Below are 26,228 nucleotides of genomic sequence, written 5' to 3'. Positions count from 1 at the left end.
TGCTCTTGATCATTTTGGCTGCCCCTTTCTTACCTCTTCCACTTTTACGATATTCTTTTTCAGTGAGGCATACAGGACTGCACACAGTATTCCAAGTGTGGGTGCACTGTAGGTTTGCATAATGGCATGTTTATGGCAGCTTTTCAATTCCTTTCCAAATGATCTCTAGAACTGAATTCGCCTTTTTCACAATTGCCACAAACTGGTTTGACATTTACATTGAGGTATCCACAGCATCTCAAAGGTCTTGTTTTAGGTCAGGCTAGGCCATTTCAGACCCCTTGAGGGAATATGTGAAATTAATTTTTTTTGCCCCAGTGTGCATTACTGTACACTTGTTTACAGTTAATTGCAGCAGCCAATTTACTCCCCATTCACACAGTTTGGAAAAGGTCCTTTTGGAGTTCTTCCCAATCTCTTTTTGTTTTAATGATCCTGAGCAATTTGGTATCATCAGCAAATTTGGCTGCCTCACCGCTTACTCTAAGGCATTTATGAATAAGTTAAAATTATCAATTCCTAACACCAATCCTTGGGAGACATCACTTTCTACTTCTACTGAGAGAGCTGTCCATTTATTCTGCTCTCTGCTTCCTGCTTCTTAAACAGTTACCTCTCCTCTTATTCTGTGGCAGCTAAACTTATTCAGAAGTCTTTGGTGAGGTACTTTGTTAAAAGCTTTTTGAAAGTCTAAATACAAATTGCCAACTGAATTCTTTTTTTTTAAGTGGTGTTACATTGGCCACTGTCCAGTCCTCAGGCATGGAGGATAATCTTTGGGACAAGTTTACATATTTTTGTTAGCAGATCAGCAATTTCACATTTGAATTACTTAACAATTCTCAGGGGGATGCCAACTGCATCCAGTGATTTGCTCGTTTTTATTTTGTCTATAAGTCCTAGAACTTTGGCTGTCACCACTATTTGCCTCAGTTCCTTATACTGTATTCCTTTCCTGGGAAAGACACAAATAATTTATTCCAACCATCTTTCAAGCTGGTCTCCGGCTGCTAATGTATTTAAGTTTTTGTTGTTGTTGGACTTTATGTTTTCCACAACGTGCTTGTCAAATGCTCTTTGAGCATCCCCAATTGTCTGCTTCCATTTCACTTGCCAAAGTTTGCATTCCCTTTTGTTCTCCTAATTTGGACAAGACTTCCATTTTCTAAAGAAAGTCTCATTGCCTGTAATAAGTTACTAACTTATTTGTCTGTTAACAATGCAGGCATCCTCTTGGCCTTGGTAGTACTGTGGTATACATTCTAGCTCAGCTTCAAATATTGTGGCTGTCTCTTTTAGTCATTTTTGGGAGTGTTTCTTCTTTGGAAGTCAAATGTGATCATGTTGTATTTCCTTGGCAATTGTCCATTTACATATACATTGTGTTTGATAGCACTGTCACCACTGTTGCCAATTGGGTCATTTCATGCAATCCACTGTGCATCTGGTAAAGCTGAGGATCTTCCTCATAATATATTCAACTATCCACTGATACAGAGGACAAGAGAACAACATATGGCTGAGTTGCTAAATATATCTGCTAAATGTCTATTCTACGAAAGACAGACCACTTGATTTTCAATAATGCATCTAGGATAATGAAAAGTTGCTACTTTTTATTGGCATTAGTCAAGGCACAAACTTGATTTATTAAGATAAATGTAATTGATTGCTCTACAAATCTATGAGTATTTTTATATCTTCGACTGTGTTTTAAAATTACCCTCTGAGGTTCCATAATGGCTGCAGGGTAAACAATAAAAATGAAATTGGAATTAAACCTATGAAACTCCTTCCCCACTAGAGACTGCTGAAGTGGGAATCTGATAAATTTCCTTAAGAATGGCTTTTAATAGCCAGGTTTATGAAGTTGTGAGGTGATTTAAAGCCAAGATTTTATTCTAGTGTTATGATAGCATTTTACTTACTAGCTTTACTGATCATCGAGTTTTCTGCTGTTACTAGCCCTTGGGATACACATTCTAGAATTTCCTTCACTGCAATATATTTTCTTCTTATTTAGCAGCAACTAGTTTTATGAGCCTCTGCTATCATGAGCAGGATAAACTTTTACACATATCTTGACATGTTGCAACCAGTTCCTTCCCACTTTCTGTTTTATAATCACACTACAATATTTTATTTTAAGGGATCATCTGTTAGGAACAGTAGGGTATGGACACCTTTGAGTTGCTGTAGAGAACCCAAAAGATCTGTTTTAATATGAGAGCATAAGAAAAGCCCTGTTGCATCAGGCCAAATGGCCACATATTATCACTACGACTGCTATTACTACTAATTTGATTTATACTCTGATCTTCCTGCTGAAGTAGCTGAAGGAAACAGATTCATCAATGACAAAACATTTTTTTCAAAAACAGTCGTAAAACATTTTTAAGAATAGTTAAAACATACTCCACCAGTGATCTCACGGTTGCAAGGAACACTGCCCTTTAGTCCTCAAACGGCTAGGTATATTCTTGTTAAGTAAATAAAGAGGGAGACAGATGCACCTCACTAGACAGAGTGTTGCACAAATGGGGAACCACCACTGGAAAGAATCTGTCATGTGTCACCACCAACTGGGAAGTCCACAGTTGTGGCACCACCAGCAAGCCTCAGCTGCTGATCAAGGGGTCCAAGATGGTTGATATTAGGGAGGCAGCTGGTTTAAATTGTTATAGCTTGCCTGGGATAGAATGAGGGGCAGGTAATAAGTTAAAATTAATGGTGGCAATAATAATAATAATAATAATAATAATAATAATAATAATAATAATAATAATAATACTGTTTGCTAGTGACCTTGCAGGTAGAGGTGGAACGACTCTAAAACATTACCTTCAGCTCCCTAAGTTTCTCCAAAACACCATAGACAAAGGTGTCAAAAGCTGCTGTTAGGTCAAGAAGAACCAACAGGGTCACAGTCCCCTGTCTCTTTTCTAATATCAATCAGGATGACCATAACTGTTTCATTGTCAATATCAAGTCCGAATCCAAACAGGAATTAATATAGATAATCTACTTCCTCCATGCACAACTGCTGGCTAGCCACCACCCTTTCTATCACCTTACCGAAGAAGGAAATATTAGAGACTGGATGATAGTTTTCTAAAAGCTCTGAATGCAAGAAAAACCTCTTCACGAGGGCCCATCCAACAGCCTCTTTCAAGGCACTGGGCATGACTCTCTCCTGTAGTGAGGCATTACTGGATCATCCAGTAAATCCCCTTCTACCCGGTTTTACCGGCCATGATGTGCAGAGATCAAGAGGGCATGCAGTCTGCCTCACCACTGCAAACCTCCTGTCCACATCCTTGGACTGCAACAACTGAAACAGATCCCACATGCTATAATTTGACTGGGCTCAAGGGACTTCCAACATGCATGAATTGCGGCATCAAGTTCAGCACAGATCCAATGAATTTTCCTCTCAAAGTGATTCACAAAATCTTTTGCAGCATACTATTGTGTGGTCCTCTGTTAATGATGCTACACTGGTGGACCAACTGGTTTACCACTCTGAACAATTAGAGTCCTTCAGCCTGCTCTTACAGTGGTCAAACAGTTGCCTATGGGAATTTTGCAAGCAGGATCTAAGTGCAACAAGCTCTCCCCATCTGCAAGGCATACTGCATCCAACGGTAAAGGCTGAAGATAGCCTTATCCTCCATGAAAAGAATAAAATGAAAATAACAATGAAAACATCCAAAGGCCCATTCAGTTGCAGTGCCCATGTGAATAGCAGCAAGGGGAAATACATTGGAATTAAATATTCTACAAAACATAGCTAGCCAGTACTCACAATGAAAGTGATACCTTTCCCCAGGTCTGGCACTGTTTCATACTACTTCATATCTAAGCAGTAGCTCCCTTGATTTTAGTGAAGCAAAAACTCCCTACTTTGATCTTTCTCTGACCGAGGTTTAGAAACCAAGATCCTCCACCAGCAAAATTATGCAAGTTGCACCTTGATAATGAATTCTAACCCACAATCCAAAAGGACAATTCATTACTCAGACAGAGATCATTTGCAGGCATCTTTCAGTACTTTTGAACTGGATGAAGGAACTATTCCTAAAATGGATTCTTTTAGTGAGAAATTTTAACTTCCCTGAAACAGTCAGAATCGAAATTGTTTTCCAGAACATTGTACTTTATACTGAGGTTGCACATTTTATTACCGAAAATGAAAGCGGCTCCCTTAATAAGTAACCTTCTGTATGTGGGGAAACTTCCAATGAGTGCTGCCTTCCCTGGAAACTCCTTAGTGTTGCAGTATGCGTAGTAGGGGTCAAGGAATAATGTCAAGAAAGACCCTGTTGACTTGTATATATAGAAGAGCAAAAATGTCAAGCACACCAAGACCCTATTTCTCCTAGTAGAAAAATGATCAAATAGAAAGAGCAGGTCTCTCTCACTTTGTTGTGACCTTCCCTTGGCTAAAAGTAGCTTAAATGATTTAGGGCCCATCACAAGGAGCATAGAGGAGCTTAAGGAAGTAATCAGTGGGTGAAGGAGAACACAGAGGTGGCAGGTAATCCAGGCTGAATGACTCCTTATGTGAAAATAAGATTTGGCAGAAGAGAATTCCTGAGTGAATCACTTTGATCAGCTAGTTCTACCTGAATTAATAGCATTCTATTGTTTTACTAACTTTTTATCTCAGTGAAGATCAGGTGTTTTTTGGGGGGGGGCATGGAATCTATTGTCGCCCACCATATAATGAAGCAGTACAGGCTTCTAAGCAGTTTAGAACTCTAAAAACCAATTGCACAAACATTAAGTATGGTGGATTTCCCCTCCCTCCTTTAATATATACTGGCAAGCAAATATGGAAAAGGAGTAAAATGGTTTTTACCTCCACATGCTGATTCCCCCACCCTCACCCCAGTAGTCTTAGGCAAGCTGGAAACTTTGTGCATGAGTGGTCCCTGAGTTTGAGAGATTTGGGTCAGTTGCCTGTTCTGGGATGGGGCTGCCCTCCATCTAAATGAATAGGCTTGCAATTTGGGAGTGCTTCCCTATTCAGCATTTTCACTGAAGCCTCAAGTGATTCCTATGTCCAAGACTTTTACCAGCCTTAGTTAGTTCACCAACTACAGCTGTTCCTGGACAGGGACAGCTTGGCCACAGTAGTCCACACACTGGTGATTTCTAGGCTTTATTACTGTAATGTGTTGCCTGTGGCCCTGTCCTTGAATTTGGTCTGGAAGCTTGCAGCTGCTGCAAAACACTGTTACCCATTTGCTCTCAGGGAAAACCTACTGTTGAAATTATTGCACTGGCTGCCAATTTGCTACCCAGCTAGATTCAAGGTTTCAATATTGCTGTATAAGGCCCAGTATTGTTCTGGACCAGGGTATCTGGAAAGCTGGCTCTCCATACATTCCACTCTGGTCACCTAAATCTGTGGATGATTCCACAAACCTCTGTGACTTGAGCATGTGCTTTTAGCACTGTGGTACCAGTTCTCTGAAACTCTCTTAGAAGTAAAGCAAGCCCCAACATTGCTATGTCCTCCAAGTATTTATAAAGTCCATCTATTTTGATTATGCTGTCTTCCATTCTTGATGGTCTTCATGTTGTTTTAAAGCTGTTATTATCTGTACTAGGGTTTATAGTCTATTTCTGTATACTGCTTAGGTATTCAGTGGATACAGAGTGGGTTATAGATTCAGATTTTTTAAAAAATAATATTTAGATTTAAAATAATATTTTAAAACTTCCTGCTATAAGGTAATATTGCAAGTCAGTGGCAAACTCAGACATTTGGTGTGGATATAGGACATTTTAAAAATGTGAAAATTGTATAGATAACAAATATTGTTTCTCTTCAAGCATTAAGAAAGCAAATTATTTTAGGATGCAGCATTACACAGTTACTCAACAAATAAGTACAATGAATTTCAGTGGTCCTTGTGGATGAAAAACTGTTCACTAAACTGAATCCTAAAAACAGAACAAAATCCATGTATATATAAAATTCGATGTAAGATTTTACAGGAGGGAGATCAAATTTCCTTACATGTTATTCTCTGATAGTTGGCTTTCCACTAACATGCTCTCTTTCAGATTATAAATATTAGCTCCATCTTTCAAGAGGCAGAAACCATGTCATGAGACCAAACACAAACACTGAACAATGACTATTTGCTAGTAATCTGTATCAATTTTATACTGATTCCCTGCTACTAATGTTCATATGCCAATGTGATATTTCCAAAAAATGACAAAAACCAACAGCAACTGATTTAAAATGTCAGAGCAAGCCTGTTGTATAAATATAGCACAATGAAAAACATGAAAAATTAGCCATTGCAAAATATATGTTATAACTAGTATAAATACATATACTCATAATGTGCCTAACATAAGATAATTACAGGACTTACTGGCAGTCATTATTTTATGATTACAGCTATATAAATGAACACTGCATAGGCATGAACCCATCAGCAGCCTACTACTGTGCTTCAAAGTTAAACCATCTGTGCCACTAAGAAAAAAACCTATGCCAACACTAAGGCTGAGGTTCAAAGAAGAACCAGAGAACTAAAAAAAACACCTGGTGGATAAAAAAAGCTCAAGAGATCCAGCGCTTAGCTGACACTCATGATGCACAGAGTTTCTTTAAAGCCACAAAGACCATCTATGGGCCAATAAATCATTGCATATGCCCCCTACGCTCAGCAGATAGTATCACACTTCTAAAAGATAAAGAAGCTATTGAACTGTGCTGGAAAGAACATTACCAACATCTCCTTAACCGCAACTCCCCCATAGCTGAAGTCCTCTCAAAAATCCCGCAAAAACAAATTAGAGATGAGCTTACAGTATCTCCAAATCTGGGAGAGTTGCATACAGCTATTAACCAAATGAAAAACAACAAAGCCAGCGGACCTGATGGGATACCTGCCCAAATCTTCAAAGTGGGCGGAATTGAACTTACACAACAACTTCACAAGCTCATCAAAAAAATCTGGGAAAGAGAAGAAATCCCAGCAGACTTTAGAGATGCCAAAATTATCAATCTCTTTAAAAAAGGTGACAGAACTGATTGTGGAAACTATTGAGGCATCTCTCTATTAGCTGCGGCCAGGAAAATTCTTGCAAGGATCTTAGCAAACCGTCTCGTAACAATATCCAAGGTGACCCTTCCTGAATCCCAAAATGGTTTTCAGCCTTCTAGGGAGACAGTGGACATGATTTTCACGGCTAGACAGCTTCAAGAAAAATGCAAATTGCAAAACCAACCCCTGTATATGGCGTTTATTGACCTGACTAAGGCTTTCAACACTGTAAATCGTAATGCCCTGTAGACTGTCCTTCTGAAAATTGGCTGCCCAGATAAATTTGTAAACATCATTCGGCTCCTCCATGATAATATGACAGCAACAATCGCAGATAACAATGGCTCTCAAAGTGAGCCATTCACAGTGGGATCAGGTATTAAGCAGGGTTGTGTTACTGCCCCAACTCTATTCATTATTTTCAAAGCCATGATCCTACACTTTGTTGAAGGGAAACTCGCCACCGGAGTAGAAATCATATAATGAACAAATGGAAAGCTCTTCAATCTGAGCAGGCTGAAAGCAAAGAGTAAGGATACCGTAACTTCCATCATAGAGCTTCAATATGCTGATGATAACGTAGTGTGCACACGCTCAGAGGATGACCTCCAAACCATGTTAAATATCTTTGCCGAAGCTTACGAAAAGCTTGGCCTATCACTCAACATCCAAAAAAACAAAGTGCTGCACCAACAAGTACAAAATAACCCCTCTGCAGCACTACAAATCCAACTCAATGGTGTAACATTGGAAAATGTTGATCACTTCTCTTACCTAGGCAGTTATCTTTCCACAAGAGCCAACATTGATGCCGAAATCCAGCATCGCCTGAGCTCTGCGAGTGCGGCTTTCTCCCGACTGAAGTGCAGAGTGTTTGAGGACCAGGACATTCACAGGGAAACCAAAATGCTTGTTTACAAAGCTATTCTACTACCAACCTTACTATATGCTTGTGAAACATGAACCACTTATAAACACCATCTCCAACTCCTTGAAAGATTCCATCAACGGTGTCTCAAAAAAAATTTACACATCACATATTACACATGATCGTCTTCGAAAGCAACTACTCTATTCCAAACTTAAAAATGGAATGCGTAATGCTGGTGGTCAACAAAAGAGGTTTAAAACCTGTCTCAAGGCAAATCTAAAAAAAGTAGTATAAACACTGACAACTGGGAAACATTGGCCTGCGAGCATTCCAGTTGGAGAACAGCTTTTACCAAAGGTGCCATGGGCTTTGAAGACACTTGAATTCAGGACGAAAGGGAGAAACGTGCTAGGAGGAAGGCATGCTTGGCAAATCCACACCGTGATCAGCCCCCACCTGGAAACCAATGTCCCCACTGTGGAAGGACGTGTGGATCCAGAATTGGCCTCCATAGTCACTTACAGACTCATTGTTAAAACCGTGTTTATGGAAGACAATCTTACTCAGCTACGAGTGATCGCCAAAGATGACAACAACTATTCTTCAAAGTTAAACCATCTGTCCCAGCAATAGCTTTAAGTAGACTCCTTGGCAGAGCATTTTACATTTTCAATATTCTTCTTCAGACCATAGTGTATGGGATATAGTAGTTCTGTTTCAATTAGGAAAAAAAATCGGTATTAATTTGGTTGATCATGTTAGCACAGACAGATATTTAATTAAGTACCACCTCCAATTGGGGAGAAGAACAATTTCCCCTAAGCCTTCCTTCTGTGCATGAACTTGGATTGTTTACTCATAAAGCTAAGAACCATTTTGTACATCTAACCTGTACATGTATCTGCACATCTAAAGCAGGGCTAGGATAACCTGTGGCCTTAAAGATGTCATTGGACTCCATCTCCCACCAGTCACAGCCAGCATGGTCAACAGTCAGGGGTGATGGGAGTGGGAGTCTACAGGTTTCTCATCCCTATTCTAAAGTTACAGATAAATCAGATGATATACCGTAACTTCAATCCAGCTCCCTGTTTTAACAAAATCAATATTCTCATTGGTATGTTTTTAGAATGGTTTACAATCAGGATGATGCTTTCAACATCTGATAGAATATATCAAGAAATAAATTTTAAAAAAGAAAACACTCAACAATGGCCGTTAAAAACATGGTGTTGGTTACAACAAACATCCCACCATGCTCAGTGAGTGAGAACAAGTGAATATTTTCTAAACAAAAAAGGAAACTGAAAGAGTGCTTGAATGCTCAGGAAAAAAATGTGTTTCCAGCGTAAGAAAACACATTTTCAAGAAGGTGTACACAAAATCCATCAACATATCATTTTATAACATTGGTGAAATCAACCTGGTGTTTTTTTTTAATCAACCAGTGCTAAACATTTTTCAACATGCAGGGAAATGTTCTGTATAGTGGAAAGGTAGAAAGCTGATTTTGCTCTTTCTAGATAGACAGGCAGGTTGTGTATGGTATTTTTGTTTTTGTTCTGGCTAAAACGCTACATACACACACACACACACACAATCACCTTGGAAATAAGTTTCTACAAAGTTACAATTTATCTGAAATCTACAATAACCTTTATCTGTAAGCTTGTGCTATCTCATTATTCACCATGCTTTAGATAATTTGTGAGTAAACTGAATGCCACTAGCCCTAAAAGACAACATGTCCACACCCATCACTTTATTTTCATTGTATGCATACTATCTACACTTTGCCTACTATCTTGCAACTGGTTACCCATCCGCAGGAATGCCTTTTAACTTTAACCAAATGCAGTGTTTTTTTCTAGAAAAATAGGTGCCAGTACACACCATGAAGTTGTTATAGTGCCACACTTTTTAAACAAAACAAAAAGAGGTGCTGATACTGCGTATCCTTGAGTACCCCCTGGGGGGAGCACTGGCCACATGACTGCAAAATTTATTTGGGGGCTTGTTTGGGGAGTAGTGAACAGCTTTCTGAAAATCCAGCTATACAGTGTCTGTGAGATACCTGTCTACACACTTGTCGGCACCCCTAAAGAACAGTAAAAAGCTGGTGCTGGATTCAAGTAGCAAACTCACTCGTTGGCCAATACAGCATCACATAAATTATGCAGGGGTGAGCCACGACTGTCACTACTTTCAAAAGACTACTATTTCATCATTGTCCACGGGAATAATACCATATCTTATAAAACGGAGACAGTAGTATCGAGGAAATAATATATAACAGGCATGTCCAACAGGTAGATCGTGATCTACTGGAAGATTGCGGGGTTCCTGGTAGATCTTTGGCCCCTCAGAGATCTCTTTCCTCCCCCAAAAAAGGAGGGAGGAAGCTGAACAACTGTGGCTTAAAGCTCAACAACTTTGAGCCATCTAACGACAATGGGTAGATCACTGCCAGTTTTTTATACTGTGAGTAGATCACAGTCTATTGGGAGTTGGATGTCCCTGATATATAATACTGATGTCAGTTCTGGCATAAGAGAAGTGGATTAAGTGGATCTCCACAGTGACCAGAGATAAACAGTTCATGTAAGGCTGCAGGAATAACTCTGTGCCAAGGAAAAAAAGAGAACTAGGTAGATGGACAGACAGACAGACAGGTAGGTAGACAGAGAGACAGAAGAACACAGTTGTGAGGGAAGCAGCCAACTCTGGTAATCTTAGAACAGCAGAGCAGTATCACTGCAAATGTGCATTACTATGACCAATTTGTTACATAAAAAACATTTTGCTGCATATTTAAGTTTATAATAAAGGTTTTCAAACTAATGTCTAAATGAACCTTCCTAAGTCGTCAAGTATCCTTAGGTGTGGCTAAATCAAACCAGTGAGTAGGTAATGTTTTGTTTTGTTTGTTTTATCCTTGTGGCTGAGCCACAAGTTAAAGGCTCCCCATCCCTATTCTAAATCCCACCACCCTCACCACTGCAAGTTAGAACATTGGGTGACCAGGGTTCTAAAACATGGGCAAGACAATGCACATAGAATAGGATCCTCTCCTCAGATCTTCCCTCAACACATGGAAAGGGCAGAGCTGGTCCAGCAGAAGCTGGGCTAGCAGGATTTAGAGCACCCAAACACTGCACACAAGGGTCAAGAATTTTGTTTTTAGTTTTCTGATATCCTTATCAATATTCATCTGAATATCTATTTCATTTGAATGCTATGCCAAGTATGATTCAGTTATCTGTTAGTAGGCATACCAGTCTACAGAGGGTTTTGTGACATAGCCAGCAGGCAAAAGGCATCATGGGAGTGTAGGACCCTCCAGATCATCATGTGAGCCCTTTGTAGGACTGAGTGGCCCTCTACAGAATGGGTCTCCAAGGTGGTGTCCACAGAGGTCAGAATGCACACCCGTTTATCCCACGGTGCCTGCAAAAGGCCTCAGCAAATACCTACAGTGCCCGAGAGATTCTTTGCAGTTCCTCTTTCTACTCATTCAGCCACAGCTATACTGAACACTCACCCCTAAGCATTGCCACAATTCACTGGATGCTGCACCAGGCTCCCACCCTCCCTTCTTTTCTGAAGCAAGGAGTGCTCCAAAGAGTGTCTCTTTGTGAACAAGTGCACCGATTGAGGGACATGCCTACATCATTTTGTCTTCCTCTTTTTCTGCTCTTTTAGATATGGCAGTCTCCATAGCCACCTTTTTTAAAATGCCAGATCTCTCCACCCTAGCCATTTTGTGACTGGTGCCCATGATAGTTTTCAAAACTCCAAATGTGCCCATTGGCCCCCAAATGTTGGAGATTGCTGCCCTACATATCAAAAAATGAGAACAAGAAAGTAAGGAAGGATTTGTGACTTTTGACAATTATTCTTGAGGGGAAGAAAAGGTAACAATTGCCAAAATACCACAAAGAGGTTTCACATGTTACCTGGCTATGACAAAGAGCACACAACTGACACCCAAGTAAGCCAGCAGAATATACATCCAGATATCAGGGGAGAGAGGATTCAGGAAGGAGAAGACGCCCGGGTTTGTACCATTGGGCTTGCGGTACAATATACTTATTCCGAGAGTCATAAAGGGCTTGGAAAAGTCGATGACCGTCTCTCGAACATACGTAATAGCCAGTGGTGCAACGGCAAGGTCAGCTTTCTGTTTGCAAAGGAAGAAAAGAGAGAAGGAGAGAGGGAGAGAGAAATAGGCCATAAGTCAAAAGCAGCAGACAGAAGCAGGCAATCAAATTAAATAAAACACAGACTTACACACTTTGAGAGCCCTGTCTCGGTACCAATTAAGCTGAAATTTAAAGCTCTGCTTCTGCTCCTCCTCCAGTAAAGAAGCTGATTTATACTGCTACTCTTCCGCCAAGAGTTTTGAACACTGCAGTGTTTACAGATACCATTCAAGATATGGAGAAAAAAATCTGAAAAGAAGTGACCACTTGTGGAATTCCATTTAATATTTCATTTATAACATGCTCTATTTGAAGGTTGTGGGGGTGGGGGTCTCCCTTCAAAATATGTACTGGAGGGCTGGATGGATTTTAAGCATTAAAACATTCTCCATTTCATTTAACCTGCTATGATTGACACGCAACAAGAGAATTAGGCTCACATTTTAAACCCTTGAACCACAATCAATACAGAGAACCATGCAATTAGATCTGTACTAAATAGTGGCATCTTTGACTCCCCCTGATTTTTTTATTTTAAAAAATGCAGTTGCGAATACTAACAAGTTTCAAAAGCAATTTGAAAAGCAAAGTCAGAAACTGCTGTTACTCTCTGTTGCCACTCCTAAATTTACCACTGGGAATGCAGAGGCACTTTCATATTCTTAGGGGAGCTCTCTGGATCATAGTCATGAAGTCTGATTTTCAAGTTCACTTTAAGATGTTCATTTTTCCCCTTAGCAATGTAAAAACTTTGTATTCAAATCAACTCCCCCCCTTTTCTGATTCTTGAAAGAAAAGGGTTTGTCATTGACTTCAGAAGCATCAACGATACTGCCATACAGTTGCTCAAACACAGGCGCTCCATTTTCAAATGGGTTAATTATTTTCATTCAATTTATTTATTATATTTCTAATCCTGCCCTCCCTTCCATAGGACCCTAGGGTGGCAAACACACCTGTTACAGAATGTAGTGGTTATTTAGTTTGACTCCACAGCCCTATTTGTATGCAGTGCTGGCATGTAAATGCTACACACAACCAGGGGGAGTGGAGACGCTAAAGCTCTGGGCTGCTTCAACACTGCTATTCCCACCCCCCTAAAAAAAACAGCATTCTAACTCATGTGGGAAGCCTCCATAAGTAGAGGAGCTTCCCTGCTTCAGGCTCAACTTTACATTGCCTTGAGGTTTACAGGCACAGCAACACTAAGGGGAAGAGTTGAGCACATTTGTCCATGCTCCCTGAGCATATCTGTAGCACATTTACATGTGAGCAGCATGCTCTAAAAGAACTTATAAATAACTCTCATACATAGTATGAAGTAGCCGTGTTAGCCTGTTCCTCCAAAAGAACAAAGATTCTTGTGGCACCTTTGAGAACATCATAGGAGGTGCCACTGAAGGAGAAATCAGCAAAAAAATGTCTCTTTCTTCTTGCATCTTGCTGGTTGGAGCGGCCTAAGCAGAACTCCACTCAGGGAACACTACCATCAATTGTAGCACACTCTGGCTACTACTGCTTCTGTTTATCAGCTGGTTAGCCGAACACAAACAAACAGGCCCTTTCACACAGATTTGGAGAGTGGGAATCCTACAACTGGCTTAATATACTGTACCTTAATTTCATTATATTGAAGAGCATTTATGCAAGACCAAAAATTGATTGCCTAACTTGAAGAGGTGAAGTTTGCCATGCTTTTCCCCCTATGCTAACTTGACAACTCCTCCACAAACTATAGCTTCTGCTGTATTTATTGTTTTTTATTAGATACAATATGCCCGCTGTGTTAAACAGATTTTGTGGTGTATTAAAAGTTCAGAGGATCAAGCTTAAGAGCATCACTTCCAACCTCCATAGAGAACCACAACATTAACATGATGATCATTACTCCAAAGAGAATGTCTAAGTTATGCAAAATACGGTTATACCTTCAGCTCTGTGTACCACCACACATTTTTATTGCACCTCTCTTTCCAATTACAGGGCAAAGCAGCCAACTGAGATAATAAAACACGCTTATGGTTGACACTCATGAAGATGTCATGTCATCACTCTGCAAACACCTACATCTCCATAACAAATGAGATCTTTTGCATTTTAGCATTTCAATTCTATTTGATAGAACAAAATATTATGAGTAAAAGCCTTTTACCATGGCCCTATATTTGGTGAACTTGCTACAGTAGATAAAGGTTTATTTACAGGCTGCTTTTCAGCCAACACAGTTATAATGCAAAAATAATTACAACAATCAAAATTTAAAGCAAAACCCACATATTTATACGCATTTCTGAATCTGCAACTAAAACTCACAGAGATCTCATAGAAGTTCATGAGTATCACAACTGGGCAAAGTCATGCATAAAACCACACCCAACTAATAAAAGAGGAAACCTGATATTATTTAACTATGAAGTTTCAAGAGCTTCAAGACTTTTCAATGTCTGAAAAAACTAACTTGTAGAGTGTGGCAACTTTGAGCTGGTCACTCCTTCAACAGTGGAGCCAGTAGGTTGTATTGAGGCTAGCTATGGTGCTCACCTCTGCCAACAAAAACATATATTTAAGCAAGTCCATATATCACAACTATCACAAAGAAACCCCTATATAAGAAAACTGCTCAAAGAGTTGGCCATGCAACATATAAGTGGCTGGTTATGCTGGTCTCTATTAGACTGGAAAATTTCACTTCATTTCGTATTTATAACCCACATTCCTATCCCAAAGAAAACCCAACAAAGCAGCTAAGAGGAAAGCCAAGTCTGCAGTCTGTTAATAAACATGAACAGACCATCAAAGGGAATATCAATAGTGTAATAAACTTACCAGGCTAAGAAAAGACTCATCCATGACCATGCCAGAAATATCTGTAAACTGTGGATCACCAAAACAGCACCTGCACCTGCAGAGACCCCTCCCACTGCTGCAATGAGGCTTCAAAGAAGCATTCCAGCCAATAGAATCCCTCCCTTAAGCCTAATTGCAATGTGGGCCATGCTTTGGGAAAGGGATAGTTAATTAGCCCTCACACCTGTGACTTCTTAACAACTAATCCCCTCCCTGCTCCCATGCTGGAAACAGGCTTTAGCAAGAGTTTATTGGCTTCAATAGGAGGCTTCTTTGAAACCTAATTATAACAGAGGAGAGGTGTTTGTGAGGGAAGTTGCCTCTTGGGGAGGAAAGATTATCCCTTGCTTTCCAGTGGTGCCCCTCCCATGCTGAAGATGCCTTTGCTTGCCACAATCAGGGTTTTTTGAAGGAGGGGCTATGGCAGTGATGGCCAAACTTGGCCCTCCAGCTGTTTGGGGACTACAATTTCCATCATCCCTGACCACTGGTCATGTTGGCTAGGGATGATGGGAGTTGTAGTCCCAAAACAGCTGGGGGGCCAAGTTTGGCCATCACTGGGCTATGGGATATGGTCTGTTCCCAACTGTCAAACACACCCTGGCATTTCTATCCCACAAACAGGTTTGAAAAAAATCTTTCTATTGGCCCCAACAGATAGTAAAAATCAGTGGCATGCGGTCATTGGACTAAGGGGGCCAGGCTAGTCCCCTTAGGCTAGTCCCCTCCCCAATCCCCCTCACAAGCTGGCACCTCTGGCCCTAACTATTCCCCTATGAAAAATTTCACTGCACGCCAAATATAGTTTTAGTAAAAGTAGTTTTAGGAAATATAAAGGCTGTCCACCTGCGAGGGCTGCCTCGCAGCAAACGAGTTTTAAAAGCTCAGCTGTTGTTCCTCACAGCTTTTGTTTTATGAAGTAGAGGCAACATTCTGCTTACAGTTTCAACAGGCGTTCGCCAAGGGTGCAATCAATGGCATTGTTTTTAACTGGAGGGTGACTTATATCTCCACAGCACAACCCAGAGTTTATGTACTTATGAAGGCAGAGGGAAGCACTTATTGGATTTTAACACTGTACTTATTTGTTACATTTCTTTCCTGCCTTTCCGCTAAAGAGCTTTCAGCAGATTACACTGTGCTTAACATTGGCTTCCTATACAGACATTGTCCAGGTCCAACATTGCTTCACTTAAGGATTTGCACATGACTTAGGCAAGCCCCTATCAAACTAATGGCACCTCCATTAACCGCAGTTCAAAATGTACATGGCTTTAGTTACCAGTTAATCTCACATTCAACTCCCCTATTTGAAAAGAGTCTGTATTTACATGACACTGAGCTATCCCAGTCTGACTTCTCTAAGAAGAACACAATATTATAATAATTTCTTGGAATGTTTAGCAGTGCAATCCTACACAGAAGCAATCCCATAGAGTTCAATGAGACTTTTTCTCAGATATGTAAATAGTACAGAATTGGAGTACAACGTTAGTTTGGTTTTGGCTCTATATTTACCTTTCATGTTTTACATGCCTTTTTCATAATGTACATGTTTAATTAATCGCCCACGTATTTTCAGTTAGTTGCTAGCTGTCTAACTTTTAAAATTGTTAACAACAAATTGTTGCCACAAAAGACACAGACAGTGCTTTTATATATCCACTGCTAGTTTGCTTGCATTAAAGTCTACAGTACAAATGCTAGCCTGTAGTCATGGCATGCTAGCACACTTGTTTGCCTGAATGTGTTTTTTAATAAGTGCTTTATTAAATTTTATCTGGGTTGCAGGCAATGTACAAATATTAAAAGCATAAATATTAGAAAAAATGAATGAAATGAAAACTGCAGAAGTCTATAATCCATAAAGAACTTATGTTGGTTTAGACAAAGTTTCTGGGCCAGATCACACTACTATCAACCAGCAAAATGGTCATAGTTTTGATAACTGCAGGGTGGGGAGGCCTGTGTTTTACAAAGAACTCCTGTGGGCTGCAGTGCATTTGTTTGAGCTCGGTTTTCTTTACTGACCATTCAAATCATGTTTGATTTACAAGAAAGGGAAGAGAATCTGTACCAGCACAGATACACAGGTACCACCACTCTCCCCAGTCTTCTAAAAACAACATAAAACAAATACCATTTAAAATAACACCACACACCTAAAACAGCTCCCATCCTCGAGAGCTTCCCAATTCTTTGGAGCATTTGGGGGGGGGGGGTAAATGCACAGGGAATGGAAAGCCAAGGTTTGAAACTTCCCTTTTCTTCGAAATCTGGATCTAAGTAATTGATTTCCAGAATTTGCCTATGCTCCTGAAATTTAGCTTTTCACAAGATATTTCATTTTACTAAGAACCTGGATAGGAGGAGATGGGATGGGATGGAGAGATGGGTGAGGAACATAGCTGTCAACTTTTCCCTTTTCTTGCGAGGAATCCTATTCGGAATAAGAGAATTTCCCTTTAAAAAAGGGAAAAGTTGACAGCTATGGTGAGGAAATGAGCATCAGATATTCACCAGTATGGAGCTGCGTGGAGCCCCAGAAAACACATTAACACATTTCTCCCTTTTAATTTTAATTTGGGTTTGCTGAAGCCTCCCAATCCAGTTAAAAATAGAGGCAAAGTCTGCAAGCTAAACTGGAAGGGATGAATGAGAAATTTGACTCAGTACACATTTAAAGCTAATATTAAATTCATAATACACAGCTATTATTTGAAATTTTCACTTTTCTGAATTCCAATGAGTGCAAGGATTGCTTTGAAATGGTTGAGTGGTGACTGAAACTTCCCAGTAAAAATAAGTAAATTTTAAAGGACCCAGAGGGAAAATCACATTTACCATTTTAGATTAATCCTGAAAGCATTTAGTGAAAGCACTTGTTCACAGTGGCATCACATGTTCATGTTCACAAGACTATTCCAGGAAGAGATGCCCAGCTGGAAGCTGGCTGCCAAGTGCCCCATATCACGGTGAGTGTGAAGGCAGATTTTCTAAACTTTTGAGAACATCAAACTCTTTCCTGATAAACCTTAGCATGAAATCTCTCAAAAACAGCTGCAGAATGAGTCAACATTTTCATGCGCCAGGGGCTGAGCCAAAGACCTCTCTGATCAGTTTGTTACAAGAATCTACCATGCATATGTGTGCTTGCTGGTTGCTTTTTAGCAAGAACACTTAATTGGCTCAAACTATGAAGTTACAAATTTCTGATACTCTATAGCCATAGACTTCTTTTCAGACAAGGAGTATTTATTATTCTCTCTCTTTTTTTTTTAAAAAAATGCTTTTTAGTGATTTTTCTTAATAATACTCAATAATATATATATATTTATTATTCTCTATGGCTCACTTAAATGAGTAAAATGATGATCTTGAAGAAGAAGAAGAAGAAGAAGAAGAAGAAGAAGAAGAAGAAGAAGAAGAAGAAGAAGAAGAAGAAGAATTTGTATACCCACTTCATCCATAGATCTCAGGGCAGTCACAACATAAAAATACATGATAAGAACCATAAAATACATAATAGAAACAAGAACAGAAACAAAAAAATAACCCCTTCCCCCATGCATGTACATAAAAGTTGGTCCAACAGATTGTGTGTTATCTAGTTGTTCAGGATGACATGAATGATTCAAGCAAGCAATAGTACAGATTTGTTATCTTCTTCTCATCTTTAGCATGTATTGCTTTGTACAGCAGCTTATGCTCTAAATCTACCGTAGCTTAACTGAACATCAGTGCATGAAATAAAAAAAGGAAGTGAAAGTCGTATATTTCAGCAAAATACATTCTAAGTAGTTTTCTCTCCCATTTTACTATGCCATTTTCTGTACAGAAATAAATTGCTGCCTTGCAGTTTTTCTTTCTGCTTTACATAAAGACGCAAGCAGACAAATGGGTTTCCACTTGCTGAATGAGATTATCTGGGTTTTGCTGCCAGAATCTTGGTGCAAGAGGGCAGTTTCGCGTTTGAAATATATGGCAAAATGTAAACTAATCATTAAGATGTGATTCAGCATAGACAAAATAGAGACAGAAATAAGCCCACCTGCTTCCTGACAAGACTCTGACCTCACTTTATTTGGAGGAAATGTAAAATTATGCCTGTTTTAACACACTGCGCAAAATTGAGATGCTGAAATAGGACATACCCATTCCACTTAAAAACATTTCAGTGAAAATCCCTCATATGTAAATACATTGAGTATTACTAGAAAGGCAGAGGTTTTTATGTTCTTGTAAAAGACACAAAAATATATGATACTAAGTCACACCAGCACATTCCTCTCACATAGGAAAAAGGCTACTGTGAGCTAGCCTAAACACTTCATAGCTCAGTCAGTAAAGCATGACTCTTAAACTTAGAGTTGTGGGTTTGAGCCCCACGTTTGGCAAAAGATTCCTGCATTGCAGGGAATTTGGGTTAGATGGCCCTTGTAGTTCGTTCCAACTCTACAATTCTATGTGGGAAAATGAAGGCACTTGAGGAAAGTGCGGCCAAAATCATGGAAATGGCTTAAAGATCACACTAGCCTTTATCCACACAACTGTGTGTTACTGTAGCCATACCAGAGCTTGGAAGACTTGGGCAGTCTAAACTTGCTCTGTGTCAGGGATTGACCAGATGCTTAGACAGGGGACCACACAAGCAGACTGAACTGACAACATGGGAACATGTCTAATCAACCTGCAGCATTGCAATCTGCTTTCAGAATTTCAGAAGTATTCACTCCTCATGCTTACATGTGACTCACTATAATGTATTTATTTTATTTATTTCTACAATTTATATACATCTTCATTATAATTGTCTCTACGCAGTGTTCCAAAAACTCAGTACAATGAAAATCAGTTAAAATTATACACTTTTATGAAATTATTTTAAAATTCTAATTATTTTCCCATTAGTTTAATTGTCTTCATTAGGGTTGGGGGCGATCCAAATGGTGCACGGATGTACGCAATGTTGGACCTGTAATGTTGGCATCATATGGCATTATATTTCATTTAGCATTTTTTTCAAATCAGAATTTAAGTCTAATACGACTGAATTTTATATAACATTTTGTCACAGTAATTATATATTACAAGAGAAAGAATAGAATCTTAAAAGGATATGATTATTTCCCACTTCAAGTTAGTAACCAAGGTCAGCACTTTAATAGGATGCTGTCAAGGAAAATTCTGAATAGGAAACTGCAGACAGTTGGTTTTATGGCTATAATAATGCATTGCTTCACTGAAGAGATGCAAGTACTTATTGCATGAGAAACAAGATTAAAGTTGTAGCCATTCACAGCAACTGGATCCTCAACAGCTAATACAGGCAATTGCACAGTGAATTCATTAGTTTGCAGTACTTAACTCTGGTGTGGGGTAGAAATCATGCTGTTTGTGCAAGGGCTTCCAGTTGTACATGGGAGCCCCACTCTACCCCTTTGCCCATGTGCTGCCTAAAAATCTGCTTCAGAATAGATTTGGGAGAATGGGAGGGGAGGAGAGAGAGAGAGGCGTTCTGTTGTGCAAACAGGTTGACCTCATCAGATCCAACCCATCATTTTCTACCGTATTTTTCACCCCATAGGACACACTTTTTCCCCTCCAAAAATGAAGGGGAAATGTGTGTGCGTCCTATGGGGTGAATGCAGGCTTTCACTGAAGCCTGGAGAACGAGAGGGGTTGGTGCGCACCGAACCCTCTCGCTCTCCAGGCTTCGCGCAGCTCTCCGCAAGGCACGGGAGCCCGTGCTGGGCTCCCGCGGCTTGCGGAGAGTTGCCTGTTCTGGGAGCTGGGGTCGGGGGAAGCCTGGGGGGGGGGGATAAAAAAATTTCCCTTTATTTCTCCCCCAAAAAACTAGGTGCGCCTTATGGGACAGTGCGTCCTATAGGGCGAAAAATATGGTAATTGTCGTTCCTTACCATTGCTGTGATAAACTCAATTCAGACTTTGCACCAAACCATGGCTAGTGCTAAGCAAGGTTAAAAAGAACCCATCTTAGAGGACTGGAGTTTCCAACTCTAAAACAAGCAAACCATAGTTTAGAGCTGTTTGCTTTTGTTTCCCATATGCTCAGTGATAAGCTTTATAAATTCAACATCCTAGTTTGCTGATCCTTTCCAAACATTGGTATTGATCTAACCGAGACAAAGATCATACAGTGCTGTGTAGCATAACATGTAAATGCAACCTAGTGTGACATTGCAACTTTTCAGTGTATCTTCTCTTTCAGCTGTCCTGGAAATAGTATTACTGAGGGTGAGAGGATAAATGAATTCTCTAAATAAACAAACTGCCAACGCACTGGTACTAGCCAGAAAACGTGTTACAGTGGTACCTCTGGTTACAAATGGAATCTGTTCCAGAGGTCTGTTCATAACCGGAAATCGTTCGTAACACGAGACATGCTTTCGCTAATGGCGCCTCCTGCTGCGTGCGCACCTCCAGCACGCGATTTCCACTTGCATCCTGGGGCAAAGTTTGCAACCAGGAGCGGCTACTTCTGGGTTAGCGGAACTCGTAACCCGGAGTGTGCGCAACCAGAGGCATTCACAACCAAAGGTACCACTGTATTCCTGAGGAGCCCACTATCCCCTTGCATTCAAATTGACCAATTGTTGGTCAGAGAGGACAGTGCTTAGGTGATGAATCAGAGTGTTCAAGCATCAGCTCTCCACCTGGAGGCTAAGAATTGATATACACCCAGTGCCTGAGCCAAAGCCTACCTGCAACTATAACCAATAACATTTTCAAATGTTATGTGGCCCATTTTCAAATCCCAGAACATTGTCTTGTACAGTTTGTTACACCTAACAAGGCCTAGGCCTTTTGTCCCTGGGGTGGGGGGGGTCACGGCAAGTGAGTCCACAAGTGTTTATACTTTATATGCCACCCAGAGTCTCTGCAACAACTCAGTCAGATGGGCGGGGCATTATTATTATTATTATTATTATTATTATTATTATTATTATTAAACATATGAATTGAGTATGCGGGTGGTTGGGTATTTGAGAACAGGCACTCTGAACGCACTTTGTCGCTGCACTTTATTATGGACATAGCTTTAACACGTGTGAATGATACTCCTAAGAAAGGTGTGCATCACAAGTTCTTGCAGCATGCCTGTACATCCTTACATTGAGACAGGGTCTCAATCAAAAAGACACACACCCAGAGGCATGGCCAGTGGGCATGACCCCTGCCCCAACTGTAATGCAAAGAAGTCTGAACAAGTCTACACACACCTTTCAGACTTGGCGTTATGCATGGCAGTTCACAATGAATAAGAGCCAAGCCCATTTTAAATTACTTTGACGTGTTCTTCTGCAATTGCACTTACAATGTAACTTTAGGGAGGAACTGTTTTTGCACACTTGAAGAATTTATTCATCAGTTCTCCAAAAATAGCCAAAGAACAACGTGCCAATTTTCTTAATACAATGAGTAAAGCCATGTGGTGGGCACCTTTGCCAGCAGCACGTCAAGCTTTGAAGTTTGGTTTGAAATACAGCTGCAATTTTGGAAATGCCTTGTGAATGACTGGTAATGATCCTAAGAGCTGTACACTTCCCAGTGTTTGGTGATTTAGAGGATAGCTTAAATGTTTATCACAGTTACACTTACGGCAGCTCAGGAGCTCAAATAAATAGTAATGTATGAACAGGGAAGTTTAAAATGTTTGATGTTCTATTATGTTTTTCTATCTGTTACTTTATGCTAATGTGTACCTGGCATTAAAAAATTCTAAGTGTTCATCTATGTACTACAAGTTTACTTACGACGGTTGGGTTTGGATGTACATATTTCAAACCTTGTGCCCCCACCCTCTGTCTTCAAGGAGTCCTTCCTTTCTCATTGCACACAATTAACCTAGGATGGTAATAATAATAATAATAATAATAATAATAATAATAATAATAATAATAATAATATAGTATTTGTACCCTGCCCATCTGGGCAGCTTCCAACAAAGATTAAAAATACATTAAAATGTCACACATTAAAAACTTCCCTGAATAGGGCTGCCTTCAGATGTCTTCTAAATGTCAGGTAGTTGTTTATCTCTTTGACATCTGATGGGAGGGCTTTCCACAGGGTGGGCACCACTACTGAAAAGGCCCTCTGCCTGGTTCCCCATAGCTTAGCTTCCCACAGTGAGGGAACCGCCAGAAGGCCCTCGGCGCTGGACCTCAGTGTCCAGGTTGAACAATGGGGGTGGAGATGCTCCTTCAGGTATACTGGGCCAAGGTCATTTAGGGCTTTAAAGGTCAACACCAACACTTTGAATTGTGCTCGGAAACATACTGGGAGCCAATGTAGGTCTTTCAGGACCAGTGTTATATGGTCTCGGCAGCCATCCCCAATCAACAGTCTAGCTGCCGCATTCTGGATTAGTTGTAGCTTCCGGGTCACCTTCAAAGGTAGCACCACGTGGAGTAGTCCAAGCAGGAGTTAACTAGAGCATGCACCACTCTGGCGAGACAGTCCACGGGCAGGTAGGGTCTCAGCCTGCATACCAGATGAAGCTGGTAGACAGCTGCCCTGGATACAGAATTAACCTGCGCCTCCATGGACAGCTGTGAGTCCAAAATGACTCCCAGGTTGCGCACCTGGTCCTTCAGGGGCGCAGTTACCACATTCAGGACCAAGGAGTCCTCCACACCAGCCGGCCCCTGTCCCCCAAGAACAGTACTTCTGTCTTGTCAGGATTCAACCTCAATCCATTAGCCGCCATCCATCCTCCAACTGCCTCCAGACACTCACACAGGACCTTCACCACCTTTATTGGTTCTGATTTGAAAGAGAGGTAGAGTTGGGTATCATCAGCATATTGATGGACACCCAGCCCAAACCCCCTGATGATCTCTCCCAGCGGCTTCATGTAGATGTTAAAAAGCATGGGGGAGAGGACAGAACCCTGAGGCACCCCACAAGTGAGGGCCCAGGGATCTGAACACCCACCACCACTTTCTGGACATGGCCCAGGAGGAAGGAGCGGAACCACTGTATAACAGTGCCCCCAGCTCCCAGCTCCTCTAGACGGTCCAGAAGGATGTTATGGTTGATTTTATTAAAGGCCACTGAGAGATCCAGCAGAACTAGGAAACAGCTCTCACCTTTGTCCCTAGCCCGCCGGAGATCATCAACCAGTGCGACCAAGGCAGTTTCAGTCCCATGATGAGGCCTGAATCCCAATTGGAAGGGATCCAAATGGTTCGCATCCTCCAGGCGTGCCTGGAGTTGTTCTGCAACCACCCGCTCAATCACCTTGCCCAAGAATGGAAGATTTGAGACTGGGTGATAGTTAGCCATATTGGCAGCATCTAAAGATGGTTTTTTAAGAAGCAGTTTGATAACCGCCTCTTTCAGCGGGTCTGGGAAGGCTCCCTCACAGAGAGAAGCATTCACCACCCTGCAGAGCCCATCGCCCAGCCCTTTGCAGCTTGCTTTTATTAGCCAGGATGGGCAAGAATCTGTTGCAAACTGCCCTGTGATCTTCGGATGAAGGGAGGTATATACTTTTAGTAAATAATAATAATAATAATAATAATAATAATAATAATAATAATAAGGTGAAGGAAGAGGGCCAAATGGTTCCTTGGATAGAACACTAAGGATCATCATTGTGTGGCTCCTCCTCTTTGCACAGCATCTAGTGACTAGCTACTGGACTATATTTGGATTTCAGCTGATGATAAAACACTGGGCTGGTACTGATGTGTCAACCAGCAAGGTTTGATACATGTCGTGATTACTTTAGGGTCCCTTTGAGAACAGTAAGGAAGCACAAAAGTTCAAAGACAAAAATAAAACATATACTTTTCACTAGAGTTACATTGGCGCTGTTTAAAGGAAGTTTAATAGCTGAGTGTTGCAGTAGAAGATGGATTCAGCTTGTCAGAAGCAAAACCAGGGTGATAAGGGCAAAACAAAGAAGTCATGCTTGATGTGCTCATTTGGGTCACAGCTAATAGCATTGGAAATAAAAAGGTCAGAGCGTTTAGTGCAAAGTCTCGTGGGTTCAGCAATTAGACCAAACAATGCAGAAGTCACAGTGGTCTCTACTGGCATATAACAAATTTTCACAATAAATTATCTTGTGGATGGCCAAGAGGATAGGGGACAGAAAAGGGATAGCATGCTGTAATCATTTGAAAAAAGAAAAGAAAAACAAGAGAATCTAGCAGTTAAGCTGCTGGGGCAAAAGAGAAAGAAAAAGGCTCACTAACCTAGTGTGATATTCGGTGTTAGGCATAGTCTGAGTAGACCCATGGAATAAACACAAGTCCATTGAATTCAGCTGAATTCTGAATGTGACCTGTACACTTTGATATGAAACAATGTTGGTACTAACCAATGTTTATTTGTTAAGCAGTGACCAAGACTGAACAAATAGGGAGGAAATAAATTATGTGCATCTAATATGATTAAATATTGTGAATCCGTATGTATGGCTCCAGAAAGGCTAGCTCTGGAGATATGCCAAAAAAGCTTAATCAAATGTAATTGATAATGATTAACAGAAATTACTTTAAGTGAAGAGAAATGGTTCAGGCATAAAACAATAATGCTTAATCTACATGCTAAATAAATGTATGCCACAAAATAAAAATGCAGTCTGAACAGATGGTCTTCAAAGGGCTAAAAACATAAATCAGGAAAGAGCTAAATTAGAACATCCCTGTGATGTTTAAAAACAAACAACAAATGAAGAAATAAATAAGAAAATAAAGACACAAAAACAAGCACAAATCTGAGGACGAAGTGAAAACACAATACTGAACAGGACTCTGGAAATGCCTTTAAAAGCTTATCATTTAATAAATTAGAGATTTCAATTATTTCTCTCACTCTGTCCTTCATGTGCCAGGTAACAACTATTCACAGAACTATTTAAATGCCCTTGAAAGAGTTTGTAGAGAGACCTGAACTGAGTTAGACCTGGCTTTCATGTAAGTGGTGTGTTGTTTTTTTTGTTTGCCTTTTAAAAAAACCATCTAGAAAACTGGCTGTCAAAGGAAAGGGTTCTAGAAATATATTCAAAAAATTTTGCTCCCTCCCCCAAATCTACAGTCTGAAGTGGTACAGGCACAGGTATACTATCTCAACAGGTCTTAAGACAAAGCTTTGAATGTCTTATGCAGCCTGAACAGCCCTGTTGCATCTATTTTTCCACTTTTAGGAACATGTGTGGTTCGAGACCTTCCACTTGACTACTTACTTGTGTCTAATCAT

General features: G+C 40.4%; 1 protein-coding gene across 4 annotated transcripts in view; it reads right to left on the bottom strand.

The window, feature by feature from the left end:
• Nucleotides 1-26,228, bottom strand: part of GRIK2 (glutamate ionotropic receptor kainate type subunit 2) — a 440,357-nt gene that overhangs the window by 141,626 nt on the left and 272,503 nt on the right. For all 4 annotated transcript variants that reach the window (XM_083497629.1, XM_083497626.1, XM_083497628.1 and 1 more), the window contains exon 12: nt 11,901-12,124. In XM_083497629.1, coding sequence (XP_083353755.1) covers nt 11,901-12,124 — 224 coding nt within the window. The remainder of the gene's footprint in view (nt 1-11,900; nt 12,125-26,228) is intronic.

Source organism: Podarcis liolepis, assembly GCF_965112155.1.
Source record: "Podarcis liolepis genome assembly, chromosome: 3".
NCBI lineage: Eukaryota > Metazoa > Chordata > Lepidosauria > Squamata > Lacertidae > Podarcis > Podarcis liolepis.
Note: the sequence above shows the minus strand (reverse complement) of the source record. Positions and strands in the feature narration are given on the sequence as shown.